Source organism: Diadema antillarum, unplaced genomic scaffold (genome assembly GCF_040938485.1).
Source record: "Diadema antillarum isolate AM-2024a unplaced genomic scaffold, OU_Dant_1.0 seq00001348_RagTag, whole genome shotgun sequence".
Lineage (NCBI taxonomy): Eukaryota > Metazoa > Echinodermata > Echinoidea > Diadematoida > Diadematidae > Diadema > Diadema antillarum.
The window spans coordinates 20,641-37,587 of NW_027272113.1; the positions used below are offsets into that span (position 1 = coordinate 20,641).

Consider the following 16,947-nt stretch of genomic DNA (forward strand, 5'->3'; position numbering starts at 1 on the left):
CCTGTCTGTCCTTTGAAGACTGTAATCATTTCGCAAACGATATACATCAGTGCAATGAGCCATGCTCTATATGAACGAACGTAGAACAGTCTTGAAGCCCGATCTCGAACGTTCGAGCCCACTCCTCCCGATGTATTTTTGAGGTCACTGATTGGTTCTCCTGCTCCCCAATTATAGCACACACGGTCTGCTTGCCAGAAAGTTCTCCTTGATCCCAGGCGGGTGTGAGATGTCTATAAAGACGGAAGATTGGCGTCTGCTAGGTCAGTTCACTGTTCAACAGCTACACGAGCTTTACAGACGATCCAGAGGATCAAACACAGGAAGTATTCGCAGACAAATTTACTGCACGGTTTACAAGTTTTATTCTGTTCACCTGACTGAAATTCATCGGAGCATTAGACCAACAAGTTTGTGATAGTGTTTCTAAACCCCAAAGAGCAAACACGTTGAGAAGACCAACTAGAAGACTACAATTAGGGCAAGGCAGCGCAGCCGTGAGTTCATTCTTCGATTCCGAAATAAATTTGAACGACTGTTGAGTAAAGATGGCACCAGGAAAAGCTCCAGCTATTGGAATCGACTTGGGAACAACCTATTCGTGTGTCGGTGTGTTCCAGAATGGCAAAGTTGAAATCATTGCCAACGACCAGGGAAATCGTACCACACCGAGCTATGTCGCCTTCACCGATACGGAAAGGCTGATCGGAGATGCCGCCAAGAACCAAGTTGCTATGTAAGTGCACAATTACAATTCCAAATTTCTCGACAAAGTCACACACTTGTGTTGTTGTGGAGGGTTCGGTAGATATTTTTTTTTTCTGTTAATTCATAGAATCATGTGAGGCCTCCATGTTTGTGAAAATGATTTTATCTCCATAGTTTATATTTGATCATGAGATGCCATTCACGAAACTCTGCGCAGTGTTAACTGTAGGCCTATAGTTACACTTGAAAGATAGATTACCCAACAGAAATAATGTCAATATCGTTGAATATACTGCATCTTTAGGATAAGTAGATTCTAGCTACCATTTGTATATCAAACAGTCTCACTATTATACTGTACTTTCTACATCTGTGTGCAATCGGGAAAACGATAAGGATGATCAGTATAAACAGACAGAAGTATATTACGTAGGTATAGCATTTTTGTCATGTTTGATTTTGGTTTGAATAAACTGAACTGAACTGAACTGAACTGAACTGAACTAGATGAATTACCGGTACCTGTTAGTGTTAAATGATGATGCCCAATTACAAGGCTGTCAAATTAGAGTGTACTACCGAGTGTAACAATGCAAAGATTCTACTGAAACTATTTCATGAGACTGGGTCGAGAAGGACAATTTCTATCCATTCCAAGGAAAACATTTGTGTTTTCTGTAGAACTGTATACCATGCAAGTTTCTAGGCCAAAGTTTGAATTTTTTATGCCCTGCACATTTTTTTTTCCAATTTTTAAATAAGGCAATCACTTTACAGAGAAATATGCATAACCCACAGCAGAGCCTACGTCTCCGTAGGCCCTACTTGAAGACCATATTTATCATATGAAGAATTTGTTCGCAAAAACCGATAAGTCCATATTTGCCAAATGGAGATATTTGCGATTAAAGGTCAAAAAAAAAAATAAAGAGAATAATAAGAAAATTGTTGCTTCTTTTGACCATAACTTCAAAAGTGTATCTTTATGACGGTAGTGACCAATGTATCATTTAAAAGGTACTATTATTTTGTACTTTATGACAGAGACCGTACTTCAAAATCTTCAAAACTGGATTTATCGTTTTTTGCGAACAAACTCTTCATATATGTGATCCTAACTGCACCGCAAAACCAACTAAAAATAGTTAGACATGTTTGTCTTTTTTTTTCTTTTTTAGTGAAGGGCAGGTTCTGAAAGAGCAGATTTTAAGCTTTAAAACAATTACTCAAATTCATATGGCCTTTCTTATAATAGCCATGCCTCACAAAACCAACCAAAATAGCCAAATATATATATATATATATATATATATATATATATATTTAGTGTAGAGCAGATTCTGAAAGACCAGATTTTAAGCTTTCAAATGATGTATATCTCAGTTCAAATGAACACTTAATCTTAGTTGCCTTTACATTGGAAAAAATGTGTAAGCATGCATTCTGGAAAAGTGCTGAGAAAAATGGCTCTGACTGAAGTATCTAAGGTTTATTCAAGCGCTTTGATAAAGTCATCTATAAGAATAAATTATTAATATGCACTGAGCAATATGATTGGGGCAAAAGACAGAATGTCAAACTCCATAGCAACAACAGTGAAGGGGTTTTACCAATTTTTCAAGCTGTAGCATATTTCCAAAAGCTATTATTCTATAGTAGCTGAAAGTTAAGTGTGTGTAATAGGTTTTATAAAAATGAAAAGTGCCTCAAAAGTCATACCTAATCACACTATTAAAAAAAAATCCAAGAAAAACTGATAAAACACAATTTCTCATTTTATGATTCTAAAGTTTAAAAGAATAACACTGAGAGAGATTGCTCTTTCAAACGATAAAAAACTCAAGATTTACTCGCTTGACCAGTTTCACATAATTGATTTTAATGCAGTATCAAGGCTTGTTATACACTTGAAACTTTTGTTGGTTTTGTGATGCATGGCCACGTTCAGCAGATGGTCTATACAATGGCAGTGGCACAGATGTTCAAACAATATCACAAGATAAAGTTCAGCAAGAAGAAATTCTAAGAAAAAAAAAAAGAGACAATCAGTGTATGTGTATCTCTGAAAATGTTACCCCTTTCTTAGCCACAGAGTTGAATGTGCACAGTTTCCGACATTAATCGATGGACAGAAAATCGATGTAGCATACTGAGGGCTAAAGGGCAAGTTCACTTATTAATATGGATGTACGCATGTAAATACTGATTGAGAGAATGCAGCAACATTTGAAGAACACATCAGTTAAAGACAATCCATTAAAGATAATTATATGAATATTTCAGGTTTCTGTGTTGCCATTACGGGGACTGAATGAGAAGGCTATCAACAGCTTGTAATGACACTTGTATAGTTTAAGTCTTTACAGAAAGTAAAAAGAAAATTCAACATATTTTTCCTTTTTTGACATTGTAAAAGAGTAATTGACTTGCCTCTTTCAGAAGGCAGGGAGAATACAATATTACCCGTATAACACATCAGTAACGAGTCGAAGGAGTGTCCTACATCATACTTCTTCTTTTTCTTTTCAAAAATGAAATTATGGGGAAATTCTCTGTATCTTCTTTGTACTATTCTACGCATGCAACATCATAATCTGTAGTAGTCTTCTCATTCAGGAATGACTGATGTGTGTACAAAAACTGTGAAATTCATAACTTTTGAATGCATGGTCTGATTATCCTCAAACTTTTCATTAAGTGTGTTCTACTGATATTGCTGCAATTACTCGATCCATGTCTATAATATCAAGGTGAAGAAGTTCTTTAAACTGTGCTGAGGTTTGAATTCCTATCAGAAGTTATTCTGACTTATATACATTATGAAGAGTTTGTTCGCAAAAAAAACCCCGATAAGTCGATTTTTGAAGATTTTGAAGTTCGGTCTCTATCATAAAGTACAAAATAATACCTTCTAAATGATATATGGGTCACTACATATAAAGGTATATTTTTGAAGTTATGGTGAAAAGAAGCAAATATTTTCTTATTATTATTTTTATTTTTCTTGACCTTTAATCGCAAATATCTCCATTTGACAAATAGGGACTAATCGGTTTTTGCCAGCAAACTCTTCATAAAATGTCACACATTTTGTCTCCTTGATACCAATGGCAACAATGTCAATGTTTTTAAACATTTTTTCCTCTCTACTTTTTTTTTCTCTGCTGTTACAACTATTTTCGCTGTTGTTGCTTCAGACATTTTCGTTGCTGTCCTGATGCCGATAATTATTACCAATATTTTCACTGATTCTTTCTCCCCTGAGGGGCCCACACTCTACAAGCTTCGTCTTTTCAGTGGGTCCCTCCGTTTTTCGCCTTCTGTACGTTGATATTCAACTTTACTTTAATTTACTTCAGGCATTGTAATGTATCTTTATTGCAAGTATACAAGTACTGTTCTACTCTGTTAAACTCACTTTGATTGTTTGTTTGGTTTTTGTTTTTTTTTGGTACGATTCTTATCACTGAAGAAAGAGTGATGTATGTTATGTTATTTTTTTACTGTCGAGAAACGGAATAAACTTGAATTTGAATTTGAATTTGAATGGGCTCACTGAAGGTTGCAACATTGGCTTTGTTGATATCTTGAAGCAATTTCCAAGGTTCAAAAGAAAAACGAAAAAATGCGTTGTACTTTTTTTTCTTTAAACCCGTTTCTATATAAACCTGCTGTTGTTTAGACTGCAGAGTTTTATGCTGTACAAATCCGGTATATATTTTATAACCTAATGAAGACAAGTTGGACAAGCATCAATGGGAAATGCCTGTTACAGTAATATCAGCTAAACCCTCATATATAGGGTTAAGCATCGAACATTAGATTCATTGTAATATGTTCAGGACAAAATTTATTTGTATAACTTTCTACTCTTTTTTATGCATTACAGGAACCCACAGAACACAATCTTTGACGCCAAGCGACTGATCGGTCGGCGGTTCACAGACGAGAGTGTGCAAGCTGATATGAAGCACTGGCCATTTAAGGTGATCAACCTAGCCGGTAAACCAATGTTGCAAGCTGAGTACATGGGGGAGAATAAGATCCTCGCCCCAGAGGAAGTCAGCTCCATGGTTCTCAGCAAGATGAAGGAGACGGCCGAGGCATATCTGGGTCAGAAAGTCACAGATGCTGTCATCACCGTTCCCGCCTACTTCAATGATGCTCAGCGACAGGCCACCAAAGATGCAGGTGTCATTGCAGGCCTGAATGTTCTGCGCATTATCAACGAACCAACAGCAGCTGCCCTGGCATATGGACTAGATAAGAAGTTGCAAGGTGAGAAGCATGTCCTGATCTTTGACCTCGGTGGAGGCACATTTGATGTGTCCATCCTGGCGATCGATGACGGCGTCTTTGAAGTGAAGTCAACAGCTGGAGACACCCATCTTGGTGGTGAGGATTTTGACAACAGACTGGTCAACCATTTTGCTGAGGAGTTCAAGCGCAAATACAAGAAGGACATGCGGAGCAATGCCCGGGCCCTTCGACGACTGCGCACAGCCGCTGAGCGAGCTAAGCGGACCCTGTCTAGCAGCTCTCAAGCCAGTATTGAGGTAGACTCGCTGTTTGAAGGAGTTGATTTCTACACAAGCATCACCAGAGCTCGCTTTGAAGACCTGTGCTCGGATCTCTTCAGAAAGTGCCTTGACCCAGTTGAGAGGGCAATTGTCGATGCAAAGGTAGACAAGAAAGGCATTGACACTGTAGTGCTGGTTGGAGGCTCGACCCGTATTCCCAAGATCCAGAAACTTCTGCAGGAGTACCTGAATGGCAAGGACCTCAACAAGTCCATCAATCCAGATGAAGCTGTGGCCTATGGTGCAGCAGTCCAGGCAGCCATCTTGTCTGGTGATCAGAGCGAGGAAATCAAGGAGGTCTTGCTTGTTGATGTAGCTCCTCTGTCCCTGGGTATCGAAACTGCTGGTGGTGCGATGACACCCCTCATCAAGAGGAATACAAGGATCCCAACCAAGGCAGCTAATGTCTTCACCACATACTCAGACAACCAACCAGGTGTGAGCATCCAGGTGTATGAAGGAGAGAGGGCTCTCACCAAAGACAACAACCGACTGGGACAGTTTGAGCTGACTGGCATTCCTCCAGCTCCAAGGGGTGTGCCAAAGATCGAAGTGACCTTTGACATCGACGCCAACGGCATCATGAATGTGACGGCTAAGGACCAGAGCACGGGTCGCAGCAACAAGATCACGATCACTAATGACGGTGGCCGACTGTCCAAAGAAGACATCGATCGCATGGTCAACGACGCCGAGAAGTTCAAGGCTGAGGACGATCTCCAGCGGGAGAGAATTGCTGCCAGGAACCAACTGGAGAGCTACGCCTTTAGTGTCAAATCTGTCGTCGATGAGCCATCCGCAAAGGAAAAACTGAGTCCCGAGGACAAGGAGACAGTCACCAAGGCTGTCGAGGAGGTCATTCGATGGTTGGATTCCAACTCCCTGGCAAGCAAGGAAGAGTTCACACACCAACTAGAGGAGCTTCAGAAGACGTGCTCACCAATCACGGCCAAGATGCATGCTGGGAATGGTCAAGATAGTGGATCCTACGGCAGAAGCGGGCCAACAGTTGAAGAGGTTGACTAAATACATGTACAGCTTGTCAGGCAAGAATAGCTCTGTCTTTTTATTCATCTATTTTTTTTTTTTTTGCTTATGATTTACTTGTGTGTGTACGCGCGGAAGTTTTAATATGTATGCATTGAAATTGATTTAACTTGCCAAGTGTGAATTTGCGATAAAGTCATTTCGTTAGCATACTTATTGTATTCTGCAGATCATATTACACTCTAATTCTAGTATTTTGGATGGTAATAAATTGGATACTAGGAAATGTTAGTCCTTAATATTGCTTTTTTCCTTAGTAGTCCATGATAAATAAAACCATCATAATCATTATCTATACTCATTATTTATTTGTAGGGCATAAACTGTTAAAGCCATTTCTGTATATTTACACACAAGCCTGTGGGATTTCCGCGAGAATGCTTGTGATTCAAAGAGCCTACAGCAGCTGATTCATGTTTATTGCACATGTAACAGACTATACACTGTAGACTAAATACAGAAATGTTTGATATACATTATAACGTAAGTAAATACAGTACCCTTGGCTGTGAGTTGCAATGAAAATACAGAGTACTCTGTTATATAAATGTAGCAGACAAAAAATATAAAAACTACAAAAACCGGAAAAAAGGTGATTAGCAGCTAAACTGCCATTATAGAGGTAAAATTCATCTTATTGTCCAACATTCTGTACTTACACAAACTCATGAAAAAGATGTTCGTAGTAGTGACTTACACTGGAATCAGTACAAATAGTTCTTTCTCTGCAGAGGGAACAAGTATACATTCTATACCGTGGTTGTAAAATAATCGCTTTATAAAAGTACATGGAGTATTCAAATAGACAGTAAATAAAGCATTACATGAAAGTTTGTGTACCTTTTGTGAGAAAGGTTGGTCTTTGTATCAAATGCATGAGTTTCCATTAAAGCAACTCAGCTCAAGCAGTGGTTTAGAATTTTCAGCTTGTGCATTGTTATGGTTTTGTCATAGTGCTAGTGGGAAGGGACGACATGTTTGTTTGTGGTTGTTTTTTATTTGTGAGGCTATAAACAAAGTAGTGATTATTTTAGTAATAATAAATAAGCCAATTATAGCAATCAATAAGGATGTATTGTAAGTGCATCGATACACATGCAGCAAAAAAAGTTGAATTAGGATGCAAAATATAATTACAAATGTAGTATGAAGCTCTTAGCTTTGGTTTTTTTTTTTTAGAAAGGCGTGTAACATTTGTGATTTTGTTCTCACTTTGTTAATCATATCTTGAGGCAGACTAAAGAGGACAATGTACAGTCGTTTTCCACTTGTATGATGCACAGTGCATACAATTGTATTGCTTGTCCATTTACATGTGCCATCATTGTACTGCGATTGATACCAGAGATTAATGTACTTGTGATTGGAGTTTGTTATTCAAAGAATCAAAATCTTGTCTTGGTAGCATTTGTGACAGATCAGTATGCTGCACACTCTTAGTTGCATGTACTTTACAAGTATTATACGTATTACGACCAAGTTTTCCCTTTGGATTGGACATTAGCAGATGTGCATGGAACATGGAATTGATGCAGGGTGGTATATCACAGTGTATAAGTGTGTAAAGTCCAGCAGTGCAGTGTACACGGTCATGTTTGCACATGAACAACTGTAACCCTATAGCTAACACATATATAAATTTGTTAATTCGCATATTCTGTTATTTGTATGAGCAGCATGCGAGCATATCAGATAAGTATAATGGAATAGAGTGAATGTTGTTACACGTATTGAGTTTTATGCAAGAAAACTGGTGTATATTGCTATGTAATGTTATTCATATTGTATAATATGGGCAATTTATTATTTTTTTCCATAACTGGATTACATTATTTTTCTGGAGGGCACTGCAGTTAAATTTTATGAAAATGATTTGGTTGTCAATTTTGTGTTGTTTTTTTTTTCCAGCAAAACTGGTTCATACTACTTCCTAAAAAAGAGGAGTCTTTGCTTTGCTTTGTTTTGTGTGTTTTTTAATCTGGATTGAATGTTTTCCGGAATAGGACACTCCAGACAAGTTTTCCAAAATGTTCCATTGATTGTTTTTCTTGGGTTTTTTCTTTAGGTTTTGTGCAGGAGACATGGTTTATACTTCTTCTTAATATTATTTAGCATTTTACATAAAGAAGTACACTTCCTAGCATTTTCTGGATGAAGTTTGTGCTGGATAGCACTCCAGTTAAGATTTATGGAATGATTAGGTTGTTATAGTGTTTTGAGCAAGAAAACTTGTTTGTACATATACTGTTACCTACTGTATAAGTATCCTTTGTATGACATACAACATGCCATAGTACAAATGTAAATTACTTTGCATTTTTCTGTATTGACTGTTTTCTAGAGATCACTTCAGTCAAGTTTTCTGAAATGATTTGATTGTTTTGTTGTACTTTGAGCAGCAAAATAAGTTTATGCAGCTCCCAAGTACTATTCATGGTTGTATGTACTCTGAAGGAGAACATTATTTTTTTTTTCTGGATTGAGTGCTTTCTGGAGGTCACCACCATCAAGTTTTCTGAAATGATTTGATTGTTTTGTTGTGCTTTGAGCAGCAAAACATGCTTTTGCATGCAGCTCTCAAGTATTATTCATGGTGGTATGTCCTCGATGAAAAGGGAGATTTTGTTAATTCTTTGTGGATTGAGTGTTTTCAGGAGGTTACTCCATTCAAGTTTTCTGAAATGATTCGACTATTGTTTTGATGTGTTTTGTAAAGCCAGACAGGTTAACACCACTCCCGTGCATTATTTATTTGACATGTGCCATAGAATAGTACTGTCCCTTGTATAAAAGAAACATGTTTAGAAGATATATACACTGTACCTTGAAATTTGTTCTCCGGTTGCTGATAATTTGTGTGTGATATATTATTTATGCTTCTAGCAAGGGAGTATTATTTATGTTGATATTAAAATTATTGTCTGTTGTCATGGAAATTTCTGCTGTTTTTGCTCCTCAGTCATTTTGATGCAGTTCAATTCCATCACTTTATTTTCACTTTTTAACGCGATATACAAAAGAATGATTGAATTGAGCATTGAAGAACATATACAAGGAGTAAAAATAGAATGCTCATGCATGCATGTATATGATCAATTAAAAGAAAACACCATACACACACACTTTATGCATATTACATAATACAATATGTAACATGTAAATATATATGATAATTATAGTAATATAGTTTTCATATTGAACTACTGTTGTGAACCAATACTTTCTTGGACTCCGAGCAGAAACCTATTGCTGTTATATATATAATTATATATAATATATATATATACAAATGAACAAATAAATTTGCAATGCATTTTTTTTTTTGGCCAATATAGAATGGGTTTATTCGTCTCAAATTTTCAGCCTCCGCCTTCTTGGAGTCTATTTCCAGTTTGAGTCTCTTCATTTCTTAGTGGAGCCAATACGTGAATTCTCAACACACAAACACACACACACAAATATATATATATATATATATATATATATATATATATATATATGTATATATATAAATGTTGTCAGATATGATGTTGTCAGATATATGCTGTGTTATTCATTTGTATTGTACAGATGAATTGTCATTGCCAACCCTGAGGAAGACGAATGTATTCGTCGAAAATTTGGTCTGAATAAATAGCACTGTTGGACTGTCAAAATGCATTACCACTCTTCTTCCTATATATACAACTGTATATATATATATATATATATATATATATATATATATATGTGAGGGTCACAGTAATATCAGCACTCACCCCCCCTTCCTGTGATGATTACACTCGCATTATATTATGTAGTATTTATATATGTATGTTTATTTATTTGATTCTCTATCCACACATATTTATATGCAAGATATATCACAGTACTCTAGTTGGATGGTAGAGGTACATACACGTTGGTGTAAAGTCAGAAGGAAATTCACATAATCATGGGGAACACCCCCCCCCCCCCATAAATGGAATCTCCCTGTGAGGGGTAAACCGGGTCCTGAAGTTATTCAGAAGGGGCACCTCTTTTGATCATTCTTGAGAAGGCGTCCAAGCAGGCAACGTCACTTTAATCAACCTGCTCCTGTGGCTGTAGCATAGTCCCGTCCCTCATCCTTTGTACAAAGGTAAGAACATCTGTATGATGTGTCTTTAATATTTTGTATTTATTAACATCATAATTTATGTGGTGTTCATCATGACTTATTACACATGATAATTTGAGAGTGTTTGGTTCTGCCAAGATAATTAATGGATGAGGTTTTATTCACAAATGAGTTGTTAGTGAGGACGGCATTTCAGTTGTCCATGAAGTGCATTAGCAACTAAGAATTTGTAGTTTTGTTTGTACCGTATATCTATGCTTTAGTGTTATTATTATGAAGTGATATTGGTAGGGAACATCACTTACAGCAAGCTTGATGAAGGACTGTAGATGTTTCTTATTTCATCTTTATTCTATGTGACTTTGAGAAGCGTGCGTGATGCAGAGGGTATATAGTATAGAATATAGCACTGTGGTATATGGAGATAAAAGTTAAGCGTTCACACAGCCCGATGTACACTATAGTTGATTTTGGTAGGTACGCTGGAGGATTAAAAACAAAGGGGAATGAACTTGCCCCCAGTACAGGGGATGATACAATAATGCTGGTAGGTGCCTCGGCTTACAAAGGGTGACTGCCTATGCAGGGGATTAAAGCAGTGGCTACATTCAAAAGACTGTTCTTTTTATGTTTACTGCTCGGCAAACTTCCTTTCTCACTATTCCAAAGACTTGGGCCGATGTATGCTATGTGCTGTGCACCTCTATTGATGAAGATGTAGGCAAGCTGCTCTTTGTTTCTATAATATTAGCGAAGGAGGTAGCTAGTAAGATTGAGTTCAGGCAGGAAAGCCTCTACGCCCATTGACGCGTGTACAGTATATTCCAAGTTGCTTGATGGTGGAAATAGAAATATATATCCCTTGTACATATGTATCTATCTCTTGTATATTATTATTGTGTATATTACTGTGCTTTCCTATAGCGAAGGCAACTGATCAGTCCTTTGAGTATAGCTTTCAAACTGCTGTATGATGTATTATTTTATCGGTTAATATAGTTAGCACTGGTTTATTAGTAGAGTGAACAATGCTTGGGTCGAATAATTCGATTTGTTCATCATAAACACAAGCACATGTTCGATTTCATTCATAGATTCCTAACATGGGGAAAGATTTGAGAAAGTATATTAATTTGCATTGTCAATTTTAGAAGACACCAAGACTTCTGTCAAGTGGATGGACCCCAGCGCACTGCACATGCTGTAATGTCAGAGGTGAATAGTTTTTCTCAATGTTGTGTCTCATATCTTGTATGGTAATGAAATCAACAGGCGGAATATTACTATGACATAATAATTATTATGTTTTGCATTTTTGGAGTTTACTTTTTAGATGGCTTTGCCTTCTTGAATCAAATAATGTTGTTACTGTTGTTGATAGAAGATATAGAGTTTGCTTGTCATGGAATTTCGATGATAACGTTTGACGATTAACGCTATTGAATTCGCGTGACATATGTATTTGGTTGCAGGCGACAAATATGATATCATGCATTCAAAACTGCATGCTTTTACAAATGAATTGCGTATCAACCAGAGCTTGAATAATCTATTATTATCAGTTTTCAATCAAGACAATATACTTTAAATTTCACATATTGAATGTAAATACACTTGTCAATCTCAACGATGCCACTGCATTTTGTAAATATGAATGTGTAAAGTAATATGATTGGTTCATCCCTTGTATTATGTAGCTTCTGTGGGAAAGGGACACGGACTTGCTGTATTCTGCGTCGGACAGTGTTGCGTTGATTTCCGTTGTTTAAGTTTGCTTTTAACTTTTGTTATTCGTTGCTTTTGCGTTGCCTTTTTGGTAGTTTATTTCAGTGCTGCGTTTGCGTTGTTTAAATTTGCTTTTAGTGTTGTTTTGTTATTAGTTGTTTTAAATTTGATGTAAGTTGCTTTTCGTTGTTTTTAACTCGTTTGTTTTGCGTTCAGTCTAATGTTACAATTTTGGAGTTATTTGAGTTTTGGTTTAGTTTGAAATACTGCAACAAAGTGAAGTAATAAAGACACCTTTTTTTTTTGTAACAGAAACAGAAAAATTATCTTTGAGCATTCCTTCTTTTCCCAGTCCTTATTAAATAGAACCAGGTGATTGATTTTGTCTAATTGAGTCTGAGCTATTGTAGGTCAACACTGACTGGACGTGTCCAGCCGGTCACATATATATATATATATATATATATATATATATATATTGTGAAAGACTGGAGGTATCAATTCAAGAGATTGTTGCTCAAATGAACAATGTGAACTGTCGTGCTGTGACATTGTTGATTGATACTAACTGTCCGCCATAACTGCTTCAATTCCTCTGCAGCTTACCATTGGAGGTAATATGTTTTGTAGGTGAATCCGGTGGGTTGCAAGATGATATTATGTGAGCATGAAAGATTGAAGGTGCACAGATGATGAGAAAAAAAAGCGAGGAAATTTAATACATGTGTATGTGTAGCCATATTACAGTACCAAAATTGTAAGAGTTTGGGTATAGTTTGCTTTTCGTCGTTGCAATTGCACCGTACTGTGAGTGTATTTATAGGGTCCTACGCTTTTGTGTCTGTGAATGCGTATACATGCTTTGTATAAATTATTGTCTGTGAAAAAAACCCGCTGTAACCGTGGCGCCTGCAGCTGTAACTCGACACGAACGAGCGATTATGTATGCAGGTGATGTGTGTGTGTGTGTGTGTGTGTGTGCGCCAGCGTGAGTGTGTGTATGTGTGAATGTGTGTATGTATGTGTATGTGTAACTCTTAGTTACAAATTTACAACAATCGTATATTTTACGAATGAAAGATGGCCAAAATGATTATTTGTTTTCGAAAAAGGAAATTATATATATATTTTTAAGACCAAGAATGACCACACTTCTAACAAAACTCAGGGAATTTCAGTATAAATTATTACATAGAGTTGTTTATACAAAGGAAAATCTTTTTGAGTTTGGTTTCGTTGCAAATAACCGGTGTTCTTTTTGTGAGCAATCGGTAGAAACATATAAACATTTATTTTGGGATTGTGTGCATGTTAAGAATTTGTGGCAGAAAGTGAGAGATAGGTTTGAGATGGCAGATCTTTGAAACATAGAGTGGAGAGATATTCATTTCGGTGTTATGGGAAGGGATCCAAAAATCAAATTTTATAATACAATAATTTTATTTTGAAATATATTGTTTATAGATCTAGGTCGGAGGGAAAAATTCCTACTTTTGAGGAAATTTGCAAAAGAATAATAAGATTTCGGTATGAAGAAAAAGAAATTGCTTTAAAAAGAAAAAGGTTGGGATTACATTTTGCAGAAATGGGAAAATGTTTCTGAAACAAGAGCTTAAGTAGTGTTTTGTTTCGTTTTTCTATTTAGTACAGTGTAGTTAACAGTGGTGAAGGCAATATAATGTGTTATTGGCCGCACGCGGGGAGGGGTAAGTTTTTGTCGGCATAGAGGTTATAGGATTTTATCAGCAGTTAAGATTTTGATGGTTTTGTTTGATGGATTTGAATGTGAATTTGAAGCGGAGTTTGGGTGCGGGCAGATGATGCTTTTCTGCATACGGTCCATTACACGCTTGTGTATGTTCTACGTATCAATCAACATTTGGAAGTCGTTTTCATTAGGAAGGAAGGTGGTATCGCTTCGGGTGTGTTTGTGTGTGGGGGTGTGAATGTGTGTATATGGGTTGGTGTTTGGTGTGTATGTGTGGGTGTGGGGTAGGTTTTAGTGAATCGGGGCTGGTGGGGATGGAGATTTGATTTGAAAAAGGATAGTTATAAATTGTATGAAAGATATTGGTAGAATTTATTATTTAGGATAGATGTAGATTTGTTTTGGTGGATAGGGGAAGGGTTGGTTGTTGTTTTTTCAATGAAATGATTTCATTCTAGTTTTGTATAACGTATTTTTCTTGCTTTTTTATGTATATTTCCTTGTGAGTGTGAGTAACATGATTCAGCATAGTCAAAGAATATATGTTTTTGTATATGTCAATGCTTTCTCGTGAAGAAATTGTAATTAGGATTGATCTATAATCGAGGGGTTATGTTGAAGAGAGATGATTGGCAGTATAAGTTGACAAGTTGATTTGTTTGTGTTTTGAATGGCATTTTTGTACCGTTTATGTTCATGTTACACCCAGAATGGGTTAACTTATGAATGATTTGAATGAAATCAATAAAATATGGAAAAACAAAAAATGTGTGAGTGTGTAGATTATGAATGAACGTCTTCATTATGATGCAGTATTATTATTCTCGTTATGGACGGCAATATGAGGAAAATAAGGAAAATTCAAGTTTCCATGAACATTCCATTGGTACATCTTGTTGAGGGTACTTAATTCTCCCGGTTGACCAAAAGATCGGTCTGAATCTTGTCGTCGGGGATATGTTCTGTGGAGAATACATCTGGCTTCAGGGAATTATTCCGACTTCTTTCTGAAAGAGGAAAGACAAGTGACCTTCAATTATGCTTCTCAATGTATTTTCCAAAATAACGCCATGACGTGTATAGTATAGTCTCCTTTGAATATGAAGGAACTGTAGAAAAAACAAACAAACTTTTGAACAGATTGTCTGATATTCTTCAATCTTTCACTGGTGTGTTCTACTAATATGACTGTATCGTTGCTTTCACTCAATCCATAATCTTTGGGCTTTGGTTTCCTTGAACGGTAAAATATCATCCCCCTTACCTTCTGAAAGAGGTAAGCCAGGCGCTCTTTTATTCACTCTAAAACATCCTGATCAGTACTGACCCGGAAAAGGGTGCGTTGGGGTCACACTCCGTCCCAGGTCTGGTCATGAAGACTCGGAATGGTGTCACCTTGACCGAATTCATGACTTTGAATGGGGTCATATCTGACCCTATTCCTTGTCATTTCTGACCCGGAACGGAGTGTGACCCCAACATACCTTTTTCCAAGTCAGACTGACCCGGATGTTTTTAGAGTGTATATACACTTCTACAGAAGTAAAAATATCTATGTTGAATTATTGTTCTCCCCCAAACATATCGGAGTCATCTCACGTGTTATTATAGTCATAATATACGGCCCCCGAGCTCGATATTGGTAAAAAGTTCATGAGCCATTATACATCCCACATTTTACCAATATTGAGTCAAACAGCCCATGAGCTCGACACTAGGCAAAATATCCCCAAGATTCTGACACTATAGAGGATCAAAAAAAATATGCCCATGTCGGTGAGTCCTACACTGGGGAGACAGGGCCCGCGAGAACCACACTACATAGGCGAAAGAGGCCCACGAGACCGACACTGATGCGTACCCATGATTCAATGAGTGTCGGACTCGTGGGCCAGTGATTTAATTCGCCCGTGTCGGACTCATGGACTTTTTTTTGCTTAGTGTCGGACTCGTGGGCCTTACATAATATGGGCCCTACCTAGTGTCGAACTCTTGGGCTGTATTATGGAGTTGGACTCGTAACGTGCACCCAATCATGGGTGGGTCGTGGTGGGGGGCACGTCATCCCTCCGTCGCAGCTTTTGAATTCGTTCATTAATACATAGGCACTCTAATACTAGTACACGAGCAATCCTCATAAATATAAGCCTACAGCATATCTGTCTCCGCATGATACGAAACTTAAGATACAATGGCACTTCACGTTTCAGACAGCTGTTAATAATTTTTGAATTATTGGTTATTTTATAACGGAGATGCCATGGTCGGAGATAGTTAGGTTGTAGGCCTACTTAGGGACGAGCTCAATCCTTGATTTCGTTGATTCGCAGCACACCCCTAACACACACACACACACAGACACACACACACGCACACACGTTCGACCCCTCTCCTCTGCAGGTAGCTGCGAATCAGCGACATTCTCTCCGATTTTTCTTCTTTTACAATGTTTTATCCGCCTCCTATTGATATCTATATGATTCATTTTCTATATTCCGCAACCTACCTTCAAAAAATGTGCACCTCAAAAAATATCGGGAAAACCTTTGTAATCCATTTCATGCGGTTTAAAAAAAAATCAGCTATCAGCTATAGCTCGTAATATTTTCCAAGCGTAGTTCCAAGGTCAATTCCTTCAATTGGCGAGCAAGAAAAACGACCTAAGATTGAACGAATAAACAATCAAACAAACACTGCAAAGCAAACATCAACAATGCAGGTTCCCATATCTGAAAAGATAAAGTACCGAGGTCATGGAGGTTCGACATGCTCCAATGGGCGGGGTTATCGTTATTATTCAGACGCGCATGCGCACACCGTCCTCCAGCGAGGGCTGTCGGGGCTACATTATTCTTATCACTTCATCATACTGCCAGCGACCACAAGCGCAGACTTCTCCGGAAGGGCGAGTGTCGAGAAAGTCAGACAGCTCTCTTAAATCTTCAAGTCAGGCGAGTTCGTCACTAGTTTGGCGATTTGGCTGTATCTCAACTCTGAGAGATTAATAGAATATCTTTAATTCAACATTTGTCGGCACAGTCTTGGCATTTTACGCCCGTCTCGCAACACCATAGGACACA

At 37.4% G+C, this 16,947-nt stretch overlaps 1 protein-coding gene across 1 annotated transcript; it reads left to right on the plus strand.

Annotated features, from left to right (window-relative positions):
* The first annotated feature begins 418 nt into the window (after window positions 1-418).
* LOC139708551 (heat shock 70 kDa protein IV) lies at window positions 419-6,314 on the plus strand. Its single transcript, XM_071620494.1, has 2 exons — window positions 419-736; window positions 4,598-6,314. The coding sequence occupies exons 1-2, from the start codon at window positions 549-551 to the stop codon at window positions 6,312-6,314; spliced, it is 1,905 nt and encodes a 634-aa protein (XP_071476595.1). The 5' UTR covers window positions 419-548.
* Window positions 6,315-16,947: the final 10,633 nt, after the last annotated feature.